This window comes from Heptranchias perlo, chromosome 43 (genome assembly GCF_035084215.1).
Source record: "Heptranchias perlo isolate sHepPer1 chromosome 43, sHepPer1.hap1, whole genome shotgun sequence".
Lineage (NCBI taxonomy): Eukaryota > Metazoa > Chordata > Chondrichthyes > Hexanchiformes > Hexanchidae > Heptranchias > Heptranchias perlo.
In genome coordinates, this window is record NC_090367.1 from 778,675 (window position 1) to 798,904 (window position 20,230).

Here is a 20,230-nt window from a genome sequence, read left to right on the forward strand (position 1 = left end):
GCACTTTACAGCCAATGAAGTACTTTTTGAGTGTAGTCACTGTTGTGATGTACGAAACGCAGCAGCCAATTTGTGCACAGCAAGATTCCACAAACAGCAATGTGATAAATAGCCAGATCATCTGGGTTTTTTTCTGTGATGTTGGGGGGTTGAGAGATAAATATTGGCCCAGGACACCGGGGAGAATTCCCCTGCTCGTCTTCCAATAGTGGCTGTGGGATCTTGTACCTGAGAGGGGCAAACGGGACCTCGGTTTAATGTCTCATCCGAAAGACGGCACCTCTGACAGTGCAGCGCTCCTTCAGTACCGACCCTCCGACAGTGCAGCGCTCCCTCAGTACTGACCCTCCGACAGTGCGGCGCTCCCTCAGTACTGACCCTCCGACAGTGCGGCGCTCCCTCAGTACTGACCCTCCGACAGTGCCGCGCTCCCTCAGTACCGACCCTCCGACAGTGCAGCGCTCCCTCAGTACCGACCCTCCGACAGTGCGGCGCTCCCTCAGTACTGACCCTCCGACAGTGCGGCGCTCCCTCAGTACTGACCCTCCGACAGTGCCGCGCTCCCTCAGTACCGACCCTCCGACAGTGCGGCACTCCCTCAGTACTGACCCTCCGACAGTGCGGCGCTCCCTCAGTACCGACCCTCCAACAGTGCCGCGCTCCCTCTGTACGGACCCTCCGACAGTGCGGCGCTCCCTCAGTACGGACCCTCCGACAGTGCGGCGCTCCCTCAGTACGGACCCTCCCACAGTGCGGCGCTCCCTCAGTACGGCGCTCCCTCAGTACTGACCCTCCGACAGTGCGGCGCTCCCTCTGTACGGACCCTCCCACAGTGCCGCGCTCCCTCAGTACCGACCCACCGACAGTGCGGCGCTCCCTCAGTACCGACCCTCCGACAGTGCGGCGCTCCCTCAGTACCGACCCTCCGACAGTGCGGCGCTCCCTCAGTACCGACCCTCCGACAGTGCCGCGCTCCCTCTGTACGGACCCTCCGACAGTGCGGCGCTCCCTCAGTACGGACCCTCCGACAGTGCGGCGCTCCCTCAGTACGGACCCTCCCACAGTGCGGCGCTCCCTCAGTACTGACCCTCCGACAGTGCGGCGTTCCCTCAGTACTGGCACCGGGAGTGTCAGCCTGGATCATGGGTTCAAGTCTCTGCTCGTCACCCGAGTGGTCCTTTCTTATATTTAACCCATACCCCAAGGAGCCAATTGCTTCAAAAGAGTGGAGAAAAATTGGGAGCGTTTTTCTTTTAAAACAACAGGAATTGGCACCAACCCCCTTCAATTAATTAACAATCTATTTCATTTTACAGACTATGACAGCAGAGTAATCTCACCCTGCCCCCATCACTGGAACATGACCATTTGGACACTCGGAGCATGGGCGGCTCACCAGGACGGTCAAGGGGTCATCTCTGAAAATGGCCGGCACGGGCTTCCTTTGGACATGAATTTATCCGCCCTCACCCTGGACCAGAAGGTTTCCCTCGGCAACTCCAGCTACGATCCGCTGGGAGGTCACGCGGCCTGGGAGGTCATCCTGATCACCATGGTGACGGCCAGCCTGTCCTTGGTGACGGTGATCGGCAATGTCCTGGTGGTGCTGTCCTTCAAGGTCAACCAGCAGCTGAAGACTGTGAACAATTACTTCCTCCTCAGCCTGGCCTACGCCGACTTGATCATTGGCGCTCTGTCCATGAACCTCTACACCACCTACATCATCATGAACCACTGGGCACTGGGCACCGTGACCTGTGACCTCTGGCTGGCCTTGGATTACGTTGCCAGCAATGCGTCGGTCATGAATCTTCTGGTGATCAGCTTTGACCGGTACTTCTCAGTCACCCGCCCGCTGACCTACAGAGCTAAGCGGACTCCAAGAAGGGCGGCCATCATGATTGCGCTAGCCTGGGCGATCTCCTTCGTTCTGTGGGCGCCTGCCATCTTGTTCTGGCAATATATTGTCGGCCAGCGGACGGTGAAACTGGGAAGCTGCTACATACAGTTCCTCTCTGAGCCCATCATCACCTTTGGCACTGCCATTGCTGCCTTCTACCTGCCGATCACCATTATGACCACCCTGTACTGGCTCATCTACAACGAGACGAAGAAACGGACCAGGGAGCTGGCAGCCCTCCAGGGCAGGGGCAGGAGGTCGGACGCCAAGCCACTGGGCAGCCAGAGAAGCAACAGCAGGTACAACCAGTCCGAATCCTCAAAAGGACCTCGGCAGATGCCAGAGGGGGATTCCTCTCCTTCCAAAAGGAATCGAGCGTCCCAGCTCAAGTCGGACGTGGAGCAAGACAATAGCAGCTGCGAGAGTTGGACCAACGCTGACAGGGCCTCGACGCTGGATCCCTCCATCTCGTCCGATGAGGAGGAGCGAGCGACAAGGAAGAAACCTCAACTCTGTTTCACGGGGATACAGTTGCCTTTTATCAAACCCGGCAGGTGGAAAAATAAAACGGCAACCGCCAAGGGAGTTGGGGTGGTCGTTGGGAAGGGGTCTCCAGAAAACGGTCGGCCGGGGAAAGAGCTAGACTGCATAGAACTGGAAGAAACCAATCTCGCTAAACTTGAACCCACAACCGGACCAGGCCCAGACTCTTCGAGGGAGCACAGGCGCTTATTGCAACTCAAGACGTCGTCTTTTATTTCTCTCTCGCTGAAGGATGAGCCTTTCGCCAATAACTCCACGGCCAAGACCAAAATCCGCACGTTCCAGAAAAAGAAAAGGTTCATCATTAAGGAGAAGAAGGCCGCAAAGACACTGTGCGCCATCTTGCTCGCTTTTATAATCACCTGGACTCCATACAACATCATGGTGCTGGTGTCCACGTTTTGCAATGGCTGCATTCCAGGAAAGCTCTGGCAGCTGGGATACTGGCTGTGCTATGTAAACAGCACAATCAACCCCATGTGCTATGCCTTGTGCAATAGGGAGTTCCGCATTACCTTCAAAATGCTGCTTCTGTGCCAGTGGGACAAGAGGAAATGGGGAAAACAAGCTCAGAGACAAGCCGTGCCCTCGTAGGAGGCAAACCGCCCCAAGCAGAGAATCCCGGTACTGTGGCGTCATCTGGTGCCATCGCTGCTGGATGGCAATGGAACCATGGTGGCCGTCCCTCACCTCACAAGCCAGTGAAGTCACAGGAGGCTAGCTCTAAGAGGAGGGGGGGGTGGGGGGGCGCTGACTTGAGTCAGCCATAGCTCATTCTGAGGACCCCACCTACACGGATCCAGAGATGGTCGCTCAAAGACTAAACTTCCCCGATTACCCTGCCCAACCTCCTCCAGAACAATTCATATCGTGATCAGCCGTGATCTAATAGAATGGCAGAACGGGCTCGAGGCGACGAATGGCCTGCTCCTATGTCCTCAGGACGTTCCAAAGCACTTCACAACCAATAAATGAACCACCTTTTGAAGTGCACTCACCGTTAAGGAGGCAGAGGGGCAACCAATTTGAACACAGCAAGATCCCACAACAGCGACAAGGCGCGCAAGCAGCTGACATGTTTTTTGGTAGCATTTTAAAAATAGGGTCATGCCTGTCTTTTCTCCCAAATTTTTTTTTGTCTCCCCCAAGGGCCTCGAATAAGTCTTTTCTGAAGTCTTTCTAATGCATCTTTATCCATCAGTGTTAAGAAAGAAGGACTCCCGTTTATACAGCGTCTTTCACGATCTCAGGATGTCCCAAAGCGCTTCACAGCCAATGATCTACTTTTTGAAGTGTAGTCACTGTCGTAATGTAGGAAACGAGTCAGCCAATTTGCGCACAGCAAGATCCCACAAACAGCAACATGATAATGACCAGGTAATGTTTTTTTTTTAAAAAGCAATGTTGGTTGAGGGATAAAGATTGGCCCAGGACACAGGGGAGAACTCCCCCTGCTCTTCTTCCAATTGTGGCCGTGGGACCTTTAATATTCATCTGAGAGGGCAACGGGGCCTCAGTTTAACGTCTCATCCCAAATTCGGCAAACCAAGGCAGGACCAAGAGACCACAGCCAAGTGTGGAAGGGCTTCTGGTCACTCCACACTTCGCCTTTAAACTGGGAACTTATAAGTGTTAATTATATGTTAAACCTTTAAGATCACTGAACTACTTTATGGTGTCATGAGGAAACTACAGTGGCATCATGAAGGATGGACGTTTGTGTTTTACCAATAAAATATTCTCACTCTTGGTCTGAAGAATTATTTCTATTGTAAGGTGTCCATTTTATTTACCAGGACTCTCCATTTCACTTAACTCCATAACTTGACCCCTTGGACGTTTCTTATGGCCCTGACCGTTGACATCTGGGAGCCTAGACCAGTTTGCAGATAAGCGGCCCTTATTTTAGTTCCAATGCTCTACGTATCTCAGTTAAGAACATGTCAATCAGGAAAATGTTTCATTTTTTACCTGCACAGATTCAACGGTCCGCTTCTTCTCCTGAAGGTGTTGCTTCGCTCACAGGCGCTCAGTTCCACAGGCGCTGGTTCCCCTGGTCTCTGGGCTCAGTTCCACAGGCGCTGGTTCCCCTGGTCTCTGGGCTCAGTTCCACAGGCGCCAGTTCCCCTTGTCTTTGGGCTCAGTTCCACAGGCGCTGGTTCCCCTGGTCTCTGGGCTCAGTTCCACAGGCGCCAGTTCCCCTTGTCTTTGGGCTCAGTTCCACAGGCGCTGGTTCCCCTGGTCTCTGGGCTCAGTTCCACAGGTGCTGGTTCCCCTGGTCTCTGGGCTCAGTTCCACAGGTGCTGGTTCCCCTGGTCTCTGGGCTCAGTTCCACAGGCGCTGGTTCCCCTGGTCTCTGGGCTCAGTTCCACAGGTGCTGGTTCCCCTGGTCTCTGGGCTCAGTTCCACAGGCGCTGGTTCCCCTGGTCTCTGGGCTCAGTTCCACAGGCGCTGGTTCCCCTGGTCTCTGGGCTCAGTTCCACAGGCGCTGGTTCCCCTGGTCTCTGGGCTCAGTTCCACGGGTGCTGGTTCCCCTGGTTTCTGGGCTCAGTTCCACAGGTGCTGGTTCCCCTGGTCTCTGGGCTCAGTTCCACAGGTGCCGGTTCCCCTGGTCTCTGGGCTCAGTTCCACGGGTGCTGGTTCCCCTGGTTTCTGGGCTGAGTTCCACAGGCGCCGGTTCCCCTGGTCTCTGGGCTCAGTTCCACAGGTCTCTGGGCTCAGTTCCACAGGTGCTGGTTCCCCTTGTCTCTGTGCTCAGTTCCACAGGTGCTGGTTCCCCTTGTCTCTGGGCTCAGTTCCACAGGTGCCAGTGCTTTGTGTGTTGCTTCACCCGGTCCCTGGGGCTTGGTTCCCTCTGCTCCCTGGGGCTCGGTTCCACAGGTACTGGGTCCTCTGCTCCCCGGGGCTCAGTTCCACAGGTACTGGGTCCTCTGCTCCCCGGGGCTCAGTTCCACAGGTACTGGGTGCTCTGCTCCCCGGGGCTCGGTTCCACAGGTACTGGGTCCTCTGCTCCCCGGGGCTCGGTTCCACAGGTACTGGGTGCTCTGCTCCCCGGGGCTCGGTTCCACAGGTACTGGGTCCTCTGGACCCACAAGTACAGGTTCCTCTGCTCCCCAGGGTTTGGTTCCACAGGTACTGGGTCCTCTGGACCCACAAGTACAGGTTCCTCTGCTCCCCGGGGCTCGGTTCCACAGGTACTGGGTCCTCTGCTCCCCGGGACTCGGTTCCACAGGTACTGGGTGCTCTGCTCCCCGGGGCTCGGTTCCACAGGTACTGGGTCCTCTGGACCCACAAGTACAGGTTCCTCTGCTCCCCGGGGCTCGGTTCCACAGGTATTGGGTCCTCTGCTCCCCGGGGCTCGGTTCCACAGGTACTGGGTCCTCTGCTCCCCGGGGCTCGGTTCCACGGGGCTCGGTTCCACGGGTACTGGGTCCTCTGCTCTCTGGAGCTCGGTTCCACAGGGACTGGGTCCTCTGCTCCCCGGGGCTCGGTTCCACAGGTACTGGGTGCTCTGCTCCCCGGGGCTCGGTTCCACAGGTACTGGGTCCTCTGCTCCCCGGGGCTCGGTTCCACAGGTACTGGGTGCTCTGCTCCCCGGGGCTCGGTTCCACAGGTACTGGGTGCTCTGCTCTCTGGAGCTCGGTTCCACAGGTACTGGGTCCTCTGCTCCCCGGGGCTCGGTTCCACGGGTACTGGGTGCTCTGCTCTCTGGAGCTCGGTTCCACAGGTTCTGAGGTGGGTGCGTTTACCCAGTGAGGAGGAGCAGGGCCTCACGTGGGAGGCCCGAGTGAGCAGACAAACTCACCAATCAAGAGAAGAGACTTTTCTTTTGTGTAAACTTTTATTAACATTGAAAAGAAACAAATTTCAGTACCTTTCGGAAACCAGCCCCCCCACCAACCCCCTCCCCAATAAAAGAACGAGAAGTAGAAGAAATAAAATAGTATCAAAAAACTACACTGGAAAAAGATTAAATGTCCTTGCCGTACACAACATTGGAAAAATACTTGTCACACTAAATGTGAGGGGAAAAAATAACCTTTTGAAATATACCATACAATTCATTTTTAAAATTAGTAAGGTTCTTCGGAAGGATTCCTTATTAGTTTCTGGTGTTCACTACGGTATGTAACTAAAGTGTGTATATATATATATCTATATATAAAAAATAAGACGTCACTCCTCGGAGATAGGCTAGGGTCCCATCTCAGGGAATCTCGCTTTTAAATTCACTAAAACCTCTTGTGCAAATGTTTTTTGCCTGCTCGTCTGAACGATTTCTGTCTCCATTCTCTACGAAGGACACCGGAAATTTCCTTCCATTGCCCCCCCCCCCCAAAACCACTAGCGGGGAGCACTTAATGTCGGCCAACTTTTTGTGGGGGGGGGGGGGAGAGGATCAAGGAAAGGGGGGGGGGGGGGGGGGGAGGGCACCAAATGGAGACGAGACACTTGCCTAGAGGAAGGATACATGATTCAAACACAGCCCGGTCTGTTGGCTGCAAGGATGGTGAGTGATAAGAGGTTTGGACAATCCCAGCCCAGTGGGCAACATCCCCAAAACAAAACCGCTCCCTAATTCGGCAATCTCGAGGAGGCCACAGGATGACTGGTGCACAGATCTCACAGCGGGAGAGGGGGGGGGGGGGGAGATCTTTCCAGGCACCTTGGTGGCAGAGCAGAGTGAACTCTAAGCCATGCTACACCTGCCCTGGGAATGCTGAGACTGGGTGCCTGAAGGGGAAAGTGCTCCATTCCCCCGCACCGACATCCCTCGCTTTGAGGAGCGCAATATTCACACACACAACAGAATACTTTCGATATGTCGGAAGTGGGTGGGAGAAAGGGGGGGGGGGGGGGGAAGAAAGGGGGGTGGGGACCGGGGGGAGAAAAGGGGGGTGGGGACTGGGAGGGGAGAAAAGGGGGTGGGGACCGGGGAGAAAAGGGGGTGGGGAGAAAAGGGGGGTGGGGACCGGGATGGGGGGGGGGGGGGGGGGGAGAAAAGGGGGTGGGGACCGGGGGGGAGAAAAGGGGGGGCACCTCGATGCTGGGATAGAGAGCAGCATTCAGCATAAAAGTGGCTGCTGCATAACTTCTTGGATATTTATCTCTTAAGTTCACCATGGAAATTTATTTCTATTTCAATGTTGGTAGGTTGCTCTGAGACTCGACCCTTTGCACTAAATGGGACTTTAGTGGGAGTCATGTGGGTCAAAAAACAGCATCGATCAAGCGTTGTGCCTGATCCCCTCTCCCGCACCGCGAACTGCCTCGGAGAAACGTCACCATTTTTGACTTGTCATGTAATTGCTGGAAACACAAAGGAGCCCGTTCAGCATTGGCTTGGAGGCTGGACAGGTAGCGACCAGCCCACTCCCTGCTCCCAGCAGTCACGTTCAATCCATCCCTTGTCCGGAACGCGCCACGACCCACCGAAGCGAGGTGCGGAGGAGTTGCCTGGGATGGGCACCGTTGGGTGGCACTGGTGCAACAACCTGGCGTGTCAGTGGTTTAAGCCCATTGATCACACCCCCCCCCCCCAGTGTGGGAGCGGAGGCCGGAGAGACGGTCACCGCCCCCCCGGGGAATGCTCTCGTGTTGCCGGCAGCCTGTTTTTGCAGGACTGGCACTGCCCACTCCGCATGCGGCGATGCACGGGGCTCGGCAAAACAAGCGGAAAATAAAACTACGGGAACAGCGTGATCGTAGGAACTGTGTCCGAGCGAAGGCTGGAGAGAGTTGGGCTTTTCAAGGAGGGAAGCGAGACAGCAGATATTGAACAGTGGGGAAACCGTAGATCCAGAACACTAAATGACAGAGGGACAAAGGGCGCAAACTAGAAGGCCAGGAAGCTCTTCACAGAGAGAACGATCGGCATGGGAGCGGGGGGGGGGGGGGAGTGAAGCAAGAACCCTGGAATCATCCCCGATCAGCTGGACACTGTGATAGTCGAGCTACAATGGGCTGAATGGCCTCCGCACCCTGGACCTCTCCCCCGTGCTTTTAATGAAGTAGAAACTCAAAGGCCTAGCAGGCAGGAGGGGAACTTGTCTCACGTGCTCTTGGCTGGACTCGGGGGAACAGGACTGCCTCTCGGAAGCACAGGCTACTAGCTCAAAGGCGAAAACATCTCCAAGCATTTGACTGGCAGTGGGGAATCAAAGCCCGCCCATCAATCACATCTGGGCGGGGGGGGGGGGGAAAGAGAGGGCAGGGGAGCGGCAGAGAGATGATCTGACTGGGGACAAGCAGGAGAGGGAGAGGGAGTGGAAGGCAGGGGAAGCGGGAAAACAAGGAAGTAGGGAGCTGGAGAGAGGAGTGTGGGAGACATGGAAAGGGGGGTTGGAGAAGGGAGGGCGAGAGATCAGGAGCTGGGGAGTGTACACTGACGGTACAGGGTCCAGAACAGAGTACGCTACTTACAGTTAGCTACAGTATCATCCACTAGATTGCTCCCTTAAACCCCTCCGTGAGTAAAACTTGGAGTCTGGCACACGAGCACATACAGTAAGGAGAAACTGTCGTTCTTGGCTAGATCCACAGTTTACATCTTTAAAACCCTTGGATAGCTCTCTGGGCCACTGAATACAAAGGCTGTTCAGCTTCCAGTAAAACGCTTTTCTTTTTGAAAAAGGACGGCTGTTTATACAAGAAGTTAATAACATTTCATCTCTCTCTTTCACGAGGTGCCACTCACTCTGTAACAGATTCCCCTCAGCCATGCTGCTGTGTGCACTTCCAGCATGGAATGAAACTGATTTTAAACCAGGGCTCCCAGGGGGGCAGCAGGGACCCTGGTCATTTATCACATGGGGAGGGACCCAGGATTTTTAGCAACCCACCTAGGAAGGCGCTCGAGGCTGCAGGCCCCACTCTGCAACCACTCCCCCCACCACCGGAACCTAGTCCAAACAATCATTAGCGCACGCAGATATAAAACACGTCTAACAAAATTTCCTAAAGGCGTTAATTAAACAGTCAGAATCATCGACAGAGTATGGTCGTGGATTCAAAGACATTAGGGGAGGTAAGGATTCAGCCAAGTGAAGAGAACGAGGCGCCCTTCCTCAGTACTGGGCTGCCCCTGGAACCTGCCCCCCCCCCTGCCCCCCTTCGAGTAGCTGCTCCGGAGCAGGAGAGGGCAGAGAGCTGAGGGCGGCAGGCGTTAGCCTACAGGTATCGCTAGGCTTCGGCAGAATACAATGGTCTTAGCCCTGGAGTTTCTCTTACAGGTGTGTGTGTGTGTGTGTGTGTTGGGGGGGGGGCGAGCGAATAGGGGCAATGTCGCTGGCGCAGGGCTAGGCGTCTGTCTCGACGGGTTTCCCCGGATGCTGACCGGCCGATCGTCTCGCGCTTGCACTAGAAATGGTACCATTCCTCTCCTCGTCTCCTGAAGGCGCCGACTCTCACCGGGTACAGCTTCTTAGGTGCGGCATGGGAATAGCAAGACTTTGCGTCCAGTTTGTGACGGTCCACTCGCTGAGCAGGACGGAAACTTTTAGAAGGCAAATGTCTTGATGGATAACACACAGTCCGTGTGATGTCCTGGACTGGGTTTCCATCGTCTGAGTGGGTCGGAGGGGAGTTTCCCCAGAGCATTCCTTTCCCCTAATTTGGCCTTGGGAATGTTTGTCTGTCCCAGGAAATTACAGGGGAGGAATTGTCTGGTCAGGATGCTCCGGCCATCCTGGTGTGGGACAAGTTTGATGGACCAGCTGGTCTTTTCCTACCCGTCATTTTCGTATGAATGCAAGGCAGTGGACAAAACAGGAACAGATTAATCTTTACGGGGGTGGGGGGGCTCCAGGCAGACAGCAGCCCATTCGCACATAGCCATGGAGCGGCAGTGGGGGTGGGTTACACACATACAGGGTCTGATTCCACTCCAGCAATGGACTGAAACAGTCCAAGACTCAACCCATAAATAAGGGCAAGTGCTTAGTTACATCACAGAATAAGCCCAGGGGGCAAAGTGGGGAAGATACTCCACCCCACAGTCACCCCAGACTCTGGCCCTGGTTTTTGTGTTTTTAGAAAGGTGCCCCCAGTGTTTAGAAAACTACCTGAGCCAGGCCGTTCAGGGGTGATGTCAGGAAGCACTTCTTCACACAAAGGGGAGTGGAAATCTGGAACTCTCTCCCCCCAAAAAGTTGTTGAGGCTGGGGGTCAGTTGAAAATTTCAAAACTAGGTTTGATGTATTTTTGCTGGGTGAGGGGATGAAGGGTTATGGAACCAAGGCGGGTAAATGGAGTTAAGATACAGATCAGCCCTGACCTGATCGAATGGCGCAGCAGGCTCGAGGGGCTGAATGGCCTCCTCCTGTCCCTACAAGTGATTCTGCATTTCTAAACGCTCATTCTAATTTCATGATAATGCTAATTGGCAGGACCTACAAAAAGAGGGGGTGCGGTGTGAACACAGTTCAATCCCAGACAAAGCTAAGTTTGGTATCAGTGAATTCTACTTTCAGGAGTATGCTACTTTGGTCCCTTTAAATCACCACTGTTCCCCTTCCCCCCTTTGAAAACCTGCAACGCCTCTCACCACAAGACAGGGAATATTAAAAACGCCCCACAAATTCAAACAGCACCCTGGATTCCCCAACCAACTGTTCTGATCCCTCAGGAAACATCCCGCTATAATGGGGGCCTGCGTGAACCACCACATTGCGAGTGAAGCCGCTATTAAACCGAGTCTCTCCAAACTTTGCTCTCGCACGTCAGGTGCAGCGGGTCAGAGAACGAAAACAAGGATAACACGAAGAAACCCGACTCCACCTTCCCTCGAGCTGCGGGGTCGATCGATGTCAGACAGGGGGAAAAGATCGATGGCCCTTTGCAAAGTTTCAAGAATTCTGCTGCGGATGACCAGAGCACAGACACGCTGCCCTTGCGTCCCTGTCCCCCGCCCCCAAAAAACCCGAGGACCAAATCATTCATGCGCGAAATAGGACGTATTTCTAAAACCGCCATCGCAGTTATGGTTTCAATGATCAGAACAGGGGAGGGTTGGGAGGAGTAGCAGGCAGATTCTACAGTCTGCCAGGGCTTGGGGATTGACCAGCTCAAACCATCACCCTGTGTCGCCCTTCGACTGGCAACAAGGGCAATGGGGCAGCAAAAGGTCGCTCGTCACCTTAAAGGGGACACGAATTAAAAAATAAATTCTTGGGCGCCGGCTCTTGCTGTCCATACATTCTACGGGCTGTCAAAGAGGTAGCGTGTCACTCACCCAGGGGAGAGGGGGCGACGGAGCTGGGGGGCTTCCGCCCAGGTCTCTACGTGCACGAATCTCAGGCGACCAGCGCATGGGGCCCACCGCAGTCCTGACCTGACTACCCCCCCCCGACAACCCCTGGGGCAGCACTGGTTCCAGACCTGTACCTGCCCGACAGATGTATGCGGTGATCCTCCTGGGCTGCCCGTTTAAAATTGTAGTGTTCTCACAGGGTGCAAATAAGATATATAGTATATACACTCACACACACACACACGCACACTCTCTCACAGAGCCAAATACTGCCCCGCTCACACAAGCCTCTACAGGTAACTGTCTCCGAGAACGGCAGATGGTGCTACCCCGGTGAGTTTTACAGACACACTTGTAATGCCATTTCGTGCCCCCTCTCCATCTCCCACCACCCCCCCACTACAGCCCCCACTGTCCCGGTCGGGTGCATTAGGAGGGAGGAGGATTGGGATTTTGGTAAATCGATGCCTTTTCTTTCAGTGTATCCAGACAGAGGCGGCAGCTCCAGCTTCCTGTAAAAGAGAGGGGAGGGGAAGGGAGGGGAAACAAGGGCGTGAGTACAGATACTGAAGGACGGCAGGGTCATTTCAAGGCATTCTCTCCCCTTTCTTGGGTCACTGTGCACTATAACTCAGCTGCCCTGCGCCAGTATTGTCCAGCGGCCCCAGTGCGGAGGGTCACAGGAATAACCCCCATGGCCCAGGGTGGATATTCGTCTCTAGCACTCGATCTCGCAGTGCAACAGCAACACCTGCTGGTGAACTATGGTGCAGGAGTCGGAACACCCCAGTGTCTAAAGTCACATCTCACTGCTGGTGCGAGCGATCGTCTCTCTTTGGGGCGATGCTTGGTTACAGCCCTGCCTTCAAAACCAAAGGTCAGAGGTTCAAATCACGCCCTGATTGTGGCCGGTGCTCCCAAGTACCCACTCAGTCACCGGCTTACTGTCTAAATGCACTGCCCAGTGAGCTGTGCAGACCAGGGTCCCAGGTTCAACTGAGTCAGTGAAAGAGGGAGGGAGGGAGAGAGGGAAGGAATGAGAGAGGGAAGGAAGAAGCGAGAGAGCAAGAGAGAGAAAGGAGTGAACATGATCAGGCTCAGCTGTAATGCCTCCCACACTCCACCAGCCCACCGATGACTGATCAGTCTCACCCGAGGTATGGTCATTTGGGTGGGGTACCAGAGGGCGTCCGGGGGCCCACACAAGGGATCAGTACTGTTGGGGAAGGGAATGCAGGGCAGCAACGGAAGGGGAAAACGAGCAGCCTGACTTACTGAAGTACCCCCAGTTATCAGAGGGCGGACCGGGCAAAATAAAAATCGGAGTATGTCCCCTTTTCGCCCCCGCCCACCGACACCAATGATTCCTCCGCACCTTCGAGGGGATGGCTATCAAACAGCACTGGCAAAGACTAGAAAGCAAACATCTTGTTCACCCCCTGAAGGCAGGAAAGGGTGGAGATAATTTACCATTGCGAAGAGAAAGAAAAGGTTGCTCACCTTCGGGGGGCTCCGACATGGGTGGGGTTAAGCAGTACATGTGGTACCCACGGTCACAGTCATCGCAGAACAGAAGCTGGTCCTAGAAAAACCAAAGAGCACAACACATGAACGGGGATGCTGTTAAGTCTTTGCTAATACTGACCGGGGGCACAGCTTACAGAGGTGAGAAAGAAAGGACATGCATTTATACAGGGCCTCGCACCACCTCAGGACGCTCCAAAGTGCTTCATAGCCAATGAAGTACTTTTTGAAGTGTAGCCACTGTTGTAATGTAGGAAACACGGCAGCCAATTTGCGCACAGCAAGATCCCACAAACAGCAATGCAATAATGACCGGATCATCTGTTTTAGTGATGTTGGTTGAGGGATAAATATTGGCCCAGGACACCGGGGAGAACTCCCCCTGCTCTTCTTCCAATTGTGGCCGTGAGGTCTTTTACCGCCTCGGCTTAATGTCTCATCCAAAAGACAGTGCAGCATTGCCTTAGAACGGGCATCAGGAGTGGATTTTGTGCTCAAGTCTCTGGAGTGCGGCTCCAACCCACAGCCTTCTGACTCAGAGGCGAGAGTGAAACCTACTGAGTCACGGCTGAGACTGCGCAGCGGAAAGTATTATTAGCATTTAATAAAGAGAAGTGAACCCGTTCTCAACAGCTAATTACGATTTAGAGGAAGTAAGTCCTGCCTCACACTTTTCTCCGTACAAGTTCAGACCAGAATGGGTCGCTGACAGCTTGCTCTGCCCCCTCCCTCTTCACCCACCCACCCACTCCATCCCTCCTCCTCCCCGTACTTACATCGTTCTCCGATGTGCCGCACAAGTTGCAGCACTTGCACTCGATGCACTGCCACCGGTACGTTTTCACCGCAGCCATCATCACCGGCGTGAACTGGAGGCACGAAGGGTGTCCTGGAAAGAGATCCATTTGTTTACCGCAGATCCCTGCTCATACAATCGCACAGTACATTCGGCCCATCGTGCCTGTGCCGGCTCTTTGAAAGGGCCAAGAGTTAAACTTGTATTGAATCTCGGTTAGACCGCACTTGGGAGTTACTGTGCACAGTTCTGGTCCCCATATTATGAATTTAAAATTATGAAAGGTGTTTCCACTTGTGGGGAAGGCCAAAACTAGGGGCCATAAATATAAGATAATCACTAATAAATCCAATAGGGAATTCAGGAGAAACTTCTTTACCCAGAGAGTGGTGAGAATGTGGAACTCGCTCCCACGTGAGTAGTTGAGGTGAATAGTGTAGATACATTTAAGGGGAAGCTGGATAAACACGAGAGAGAAAGGAATAGAAGGATATGCTGATAGGTTTAAATGAAAAGGGGAGGGAGGAGGCTCATGTGGAGAATAAACACCAGCATGGGCCAGTTGTGCTGAATGGCCTGTTTCTGTGCTGTACATTCAATGTAATTCATTGTGAGATGTCACACAGTAAAGCAGATACCTGAGCGACCACAGTCTGAGCAGGACACCAGCTCCTCCGACTGTCCCGTCTTCTTGTTTAATCTTGAATCACCCAGGCAGAAATCACAGTAATTGTTGGGCAAGGCCAGGCCATCGGGCCCCTTCTTGGCTGCGAATTCAAAGTAGGAAACAAAGGAATCAGAACTCTCCATGAATTAACATAGTAACATCACTAAACAGGTCACTGAGTCAGTCTCCATGAGTTAACATAGCAACATCACCACGAAACAGGTCAATGACTCAATCTCCATTAATTAACGTCACCACTAAACAGGTCACTGACTCAATCTCCATGAGTTAACATGGTAACATCATCACTAAACTGGTCACTGTCTCAATCTCCATGAGTTAACTTGGTAACATCATCACTAAACTGGTCACGGACTCAGTCTCCATGAGTTAACTTGGTAACATCACTAAACAGGTCACTGACATAGTCTCCGTGCCTTTACTGTTCTGTAACGGCCAAGTACCCAATTGTCCATTTTCACCCCTCTGTCTCCACGGGGGTGGGCTGAGTCTGATGCCTGCTCTACCCCGAGTGAACTGTTACTTGCCCCTGTGGGGGGGGGGTGGGGGGAGTCTCGGGAGTGTGAACCCAGCCTTTCAGTTTGTGCAGCAGAGTGGGTGAGAGGTGATTCCCACAGATGGTGAGCGGGGAAAAAAAGGGCTCGTCCCAGTATCCAACCTCTCCGGACTGCACTTGGAGCAGGCTGCCCGCTCTCTCAGGATTGGTGCAGGGCGCAGAGGAAAGAGAGGGAGGCAGAAAGGAGAGCGAATAAATCCCTCCAAAATCCGCTGCATGATTATTTAGATTTCACATGGTTTATATTTACAGTAACAGGACCATTTAGGACTCCTTGAGATAAGAGTGAGATATTTACACTGGCCAGACTCCAGCAGATAAAATAATTCTGCGGCTCCGAGATATTTGTAAACTATTAAGCCCCATCAACACCCGCAGGGCCTCCTTTCCTCGCCCGCTCATGACTCTCAGCCGCCCTGGTCCTCTTCACAGGTACCCCTCCCATCACACCCCCCAACCCTCGCCCCGACACACAATAAGGTAGTAAGAGAGGTTAGCTCCAGACCTGCTTTTAATTTTCTGAAGTCACCTGGAGGTCGACCCACTGCAATGAAGAGAAGTGGACAGTGAGAAAAGACAAGCACTCTGGGGTTTCTCCTGCTAATTTTCCCCTCTAGTCCCCTGTTAGTTCCCCAGGTTGGGCAACCCTCTCCAGGGTTCAAAGAGGGTGCAGGGGTTGACACTTGCTGGGATACAGTTTGATGGTGCCAACCACCCTCTGGTACCTTGTCCCTAGTGCCCATTTCTTTTCATGCACGCCAGTGCCAGCAGGCTGCTCGACTGTGGAGGGCACTACAGCCTGGTCCTGTCTTTCCTTGACGCTCATGCATGCGCACTTTCCCGCTGGGAGGGTCACTAAACAACGAACGGGAACGGGAACCCTGGCTGACTTGTCCCCCCCTCCTCTACAAAAGACACCGAGGTCAACTGGCCCCCCCAACCCCCTCCCTGGCTGAAATCAGCTAAGTCAACAGTGACCAAACCCAAGGACTGCCTAGTCTGTGTGGCTCATGTTACAACCGTTAGCATATGTGGCGAATGAGCCACCAGGAAAGCAAGTATACTCTAGGAATCGATATGGAATGAGGCAGTGAGCCCGCACCTCCTAACCTACCTTGTATAAGTTCCACTGTCATACACTCAACTTATTTAATCCCTTGAGGTGAACAAACACAAGTAAAACTTCCAATAATGGTCAACCAAAGCAGGTCTCCGGTATGCAGATAACTGCAATTAGGAACAGGAGGAGACCATTCAGCCCCTCGAGCCTGCTCCGACATTCAATTAGATCGCGGCTGATCCGTTCCTCATCTCCATTTACCCGCCTTGGCTCCAAAACCCTTAATCCCCTCACCCAACAAAAATCTATCGATCTTAGTCTTGAAAGCTTCAATTGACCCCCAGCATCCACAGCTTTTTGGGGGGGGGGGGGGGGAAAAGAGTTCCAGATTCCCACTCCCCTTTGTGTGAAGAAGTGTTTCCTGACATCACCCCTGAACGGCCTGGCTCTAATTTTAAGGTTCTGGACTCCCCCCGCCAGAGGAAATAGTTTCTCTGTATCGACCCTATCAATTCCTTTTAACATTTAAACACCTCAATTAGATCACCCCTCAATCTTCTGAACTCAAGGGAACACAAGCCAAGGTCTATGCAACCTGTCCTCATAATTTAACCCTTTAAGCCCCAGTGCAATTGGTGTAATTGTTAGTCCATGGGTCACTCAGCCTGTGAAAAGGTACAGCTTCTGAATTGCTCAAAGGCACAAGGTTCACACACAGGAACTGCTGTGGAGCTGTTGAGAAGAACAGAAATGGTTCTGGAAAAAAAGACTGAATTATAACTAGGTTAATTCTGCAATGATGTTACTCTTCCACAGTTAACTTCATAGATCATACAGGCTCGGTTTAAGTAGACTCTGGGCTGCCTTACAGATTGGGGATCAGTGCCTCACATGCTTTAGTACCAAACTATCTGCCTTAGCTCAGCGGATCGCACTCGCGCCTCTGAGTCAGAAAGTCGTGGGTTCAAGCCCCACTCAGAGACATGAGCCCATAATCCAGTGCCAGTACTGAGGGAGTGCTGCACTGTCGGAGATGCCGACTTTCGGATGAGACGTTAAATCGAGGCCCCGTCTGCCCCTCTCAGGTGGACGTAAAAGATCCCACGGTCACTATTGGAAGAAGAGCAGGGGGGAGTTCTCCCCGGTGTCTTGGGGCCAATACCTGTCCCTCAACCAACATCATTAAAAAAAGTTAGTCTGGTCATTATCACATTGCTGTTTGTGGGATCTTGCTGTGCACAAATTGGCTGCCGCGTTTCCTACAACGGTGACCACACTTCAAAAAAAAGTACTTCATTGGGTGTAAAGCGCTTTGGGACGTCCCGAGGTGGTGAAAGGCCCTGTATAAATAGTCTCTCTCTCTTTCTATACCCAGCCTTGGTCTGTGCTGAGTTTGCTGATCTCTTTTGTGGCGTTGGTGGTAGGGGTCAGGGGGCATAACAATTGCCTCCAATGGGAAGGGTAACAGCTCGTGTTCGATCGTTATTCAATGGCCACTGATGGAAGGGGCTTGCGTGTGGGACTTTGGGCAACCGGGTTTGTCTGGGATACCTCGTGATTAAAATAGCCCAGCCGCACCCACTGCTCACACGTAAAGAAACGCCACTCGAGCGATCTGTCGGGAGTGCCCTCGGTGCCCAGTGTAACTGCTCCCCAGTGCCAGGCACCACCGCACGGGGAGAAAGTAAAAGTCTCAAAACCACTCACGGCTCTCTACTCATGCATAGGATTCGAAAGTCAAACCTCAACGCACAGGTGACCAAAGTAAACCCTTTGGCGTCCGAAACAACTTTAAAGTGTTCATCATTCGGCAGGTGGAATCATAGAATCTTACAGCACAGAAGGCGGCCTGTGGCGTCTCTTTGGAAGAGCTATCCAATTAGTCCCACTCCCCTGCCCTTTCCCCAGAGCCCTGCAAATTTTTCACCTCAAGTATTTCTCCAATTCCCTTTTGAAAGTTATTATTGAATCTGCTTCCACCGCCCTTTCAGGCCACGCATTCCAGCAGCTGAACGATTAATTGTCGATTGGTTTATACCGACTCACTTTAGACATGCACCCCTCCCTCCCGCCACCAATAAAAAGAAAGATTACAGCCACGCACACTTACGCTCCTCTCTTCTGTGGGAGATCGGAATCTGCGGCTCCAGGTCCTTCTCATCGTCGCCTTCCTCATCGGCCAGGTGGGAGTGTGCGTAGTGGTAGCTGAGACCCGGGCGGTTCTTGTATCGCTTTCCACAGACTATCATGGGGGGGGGGGGGGGGGGGGGGGGGGGAAGGAGGAGGAAGAAAGGAGAATTTAAGAAACTAGTCGATCCATTGAAACAGGTGATTAAACACTGGGTGAACTAAATACAGCCGGAGTTGGGAGGGTTTGTATACCATTGCGCTACAGGTACACAAAGCCCGGGATTACCAAGCAGCTGATTCATTTATCGGGACAGAGGAGGTGCTATTTTCAGCCTACGAATTGCACGATGGCAGTTAGTGAGCAAAGCAGGCAGCAAAATAAAATGGTGGTGGTGGTGGGGGGGGGGGGGGGAAAGAGAGGAAGGAGGGAAGAGAGGGGGGAAAAAACAAGCAAAACTAAGCCCAGGAAATGCTGAATTGGACCAGGACAGAGCTTCAGGGCTGAATGTTCAGCTTTGGTGAATTTTTGTCGGTGATATATGTGCCATTGGCTTCTTTCCATCACGATGTATGTACAGTTAAAGCCAGGTTCAATCACTGTGCATTACATAGAATTTACAGCCAATCAGCCCAACATGCCGGTGTTTATGCTCCACACGAGCCCCCTCCCTCCCTACTTCATCTCACCCTATCAGCATATCCTTCTATTCCTTTCTCCCTCATGTGTTTATCCAGCTTCCCCTTAAATCCATCTCTGCTATTCGCCTCAACCGCTCCATGTGGGAGTGAGTTCCACATTCTCACCACTCTCTGGGTAAAGAAGTTTCTCCTGAATTCCCTATTGGATTTATTAGTGATCTAATATTTATAACCCCTAGTTCTGGTCTCCCCCACAAGTGGAAACATCTTCTCCACGTCTACCCTGTTGAACCCCTTCATAATTTTAAAGACCTCTATCAGGTCACCCCCTCAGCCTCCTCTTTTCTAGAGAAAAGAGCCCCAACTTTGTTAAGACTGTCCTTAAAGTTATAACCTCTCAGTTCTGGTATCATCCTTGCACCTTTGGCCCAGAGAAAGGTGTTATGGCTGGTCAGGGACTTGAAGGAGGGGGCAAACCATTCCATTCAATTCCAAACACCTTGAGGTGTTCTGAACAAAGGTCTTTGGCCTGAAATGTTAACTCTGTTTCTCACTCCACAGATGCTGCCTCACTTGTTGAGCTGCTCCAGCATTTTCTGTTTTTACTTCAGATTTCCAGCATCCGCAGCATTTTTCTTTTGAAACACCTCGAGGGTTTTGTTTGATTGCGTGTACGTTTGATCTGCAGCTCTACTGATTTTAAGAGACACATATTGAAATTTCCATTGCCCCGATCAATAGTAGCATTTTAGGCTGACTTGTTTCAACTGAATTGCTCTTAGTGGCTTTACAGATAACACTTGGTCCGTGTGACCTCCTGGACCAGTTTCAATCGCCCGAGGGGGGGGGGGGGGGGGTCAGAGAGGAATTTCCCGGAGTAGTTGCTCCCTTGGGATTTTCTCTGTTTTTTTTCCTCTCCCAGGAGTTTACATGGCTGCCGGGTGGGGAGTGTCTAGTCAGGATTTTTTTTTATTTGTTCATGGGATGTGGGCGTCGCTGGCGAGGCCGGCATTTATTGCCCATCCCTAATTGCCCCTTGAGAAGGTGGTGGTGAGCCGCCTTCTTGAACCGCTGCAGTCCGTGTGGTGAAGGTTCTCCCACAGTGCTGTTAGGAAGGGAGTTCCAGGATTTTGACCCAGCGACG

At 52.9% G+C, this 20,230-nt stretch overlaps 2 protein-coding genes across 5 annotated transcripts in view; one reads left to right on the forward strand and one right to left on the reverse strand.

Annotated features, from left to right (window-relative positions):
- The first annotated feature begins 1,319 nt into the window (after window positions 1-1,319).
- Window positions 1,320-3,202, forward strand: LOC137306499 (muscarinic acetylcholine receptor M1-like). Its single transcript, XM_067975762.1, has one exon. It carries the CDS (start codon window positions 1,361-1,363, stop codon window positions 3,035-3,037), a length of 1,677 nt encoding a protein of 558 aa, XP_067831863.1. The 5' UTR covers window positions 1,320-1,360; the 3' UTR covers window positions 3,038-3,202.
- A 3,122-nt stretch (window positions 3,203-6,324) lies between these two features.
- LOC137306373 (zinc finger protein ubi-d4-like) overlaps window positions 6,325-20,230 on the reverse strand; it is a 36,014-nt gene continuing 22,108 nt past the window's right edge. For 2 of the 4 annotated variants that reach the window (XM_067975527.1, XM_067975525.1), the window contains 6 exons: window positions 18,422-18,559; window positions 15,763-15,801; window positions 14,652-14,780; window positions 13,994-14,106; window positions 13,194-13,275; window positions 6,325-12,205 (listed from right to left, as the gene is read on the reverse strand). In XM_067975527.1, coding sequence (XP_067831628.1) covers window positions 12,123-12,205; window positions 13,194-13,275; window positions 13,994-14,106; window positions 14,652-14,780; window positions 15,763-15,801; window positions 18,422-18,559 — 584 coding nt within the window. In that variant the 3' untranslated portion in view covers window positions 6,325-12,122. The remainder of the gene's footprint in view (window positions 12,206-13,193; window positions 13,276-13,993; window positions 14,107-14,651; window positions 14,781-15,762; window positions 15,802-18,421; window positions 18,560-20,230) is intronic. The other 2 variants (XM_067975526.1, XM_067975528.1) reach the window with 2 other exon arrangements.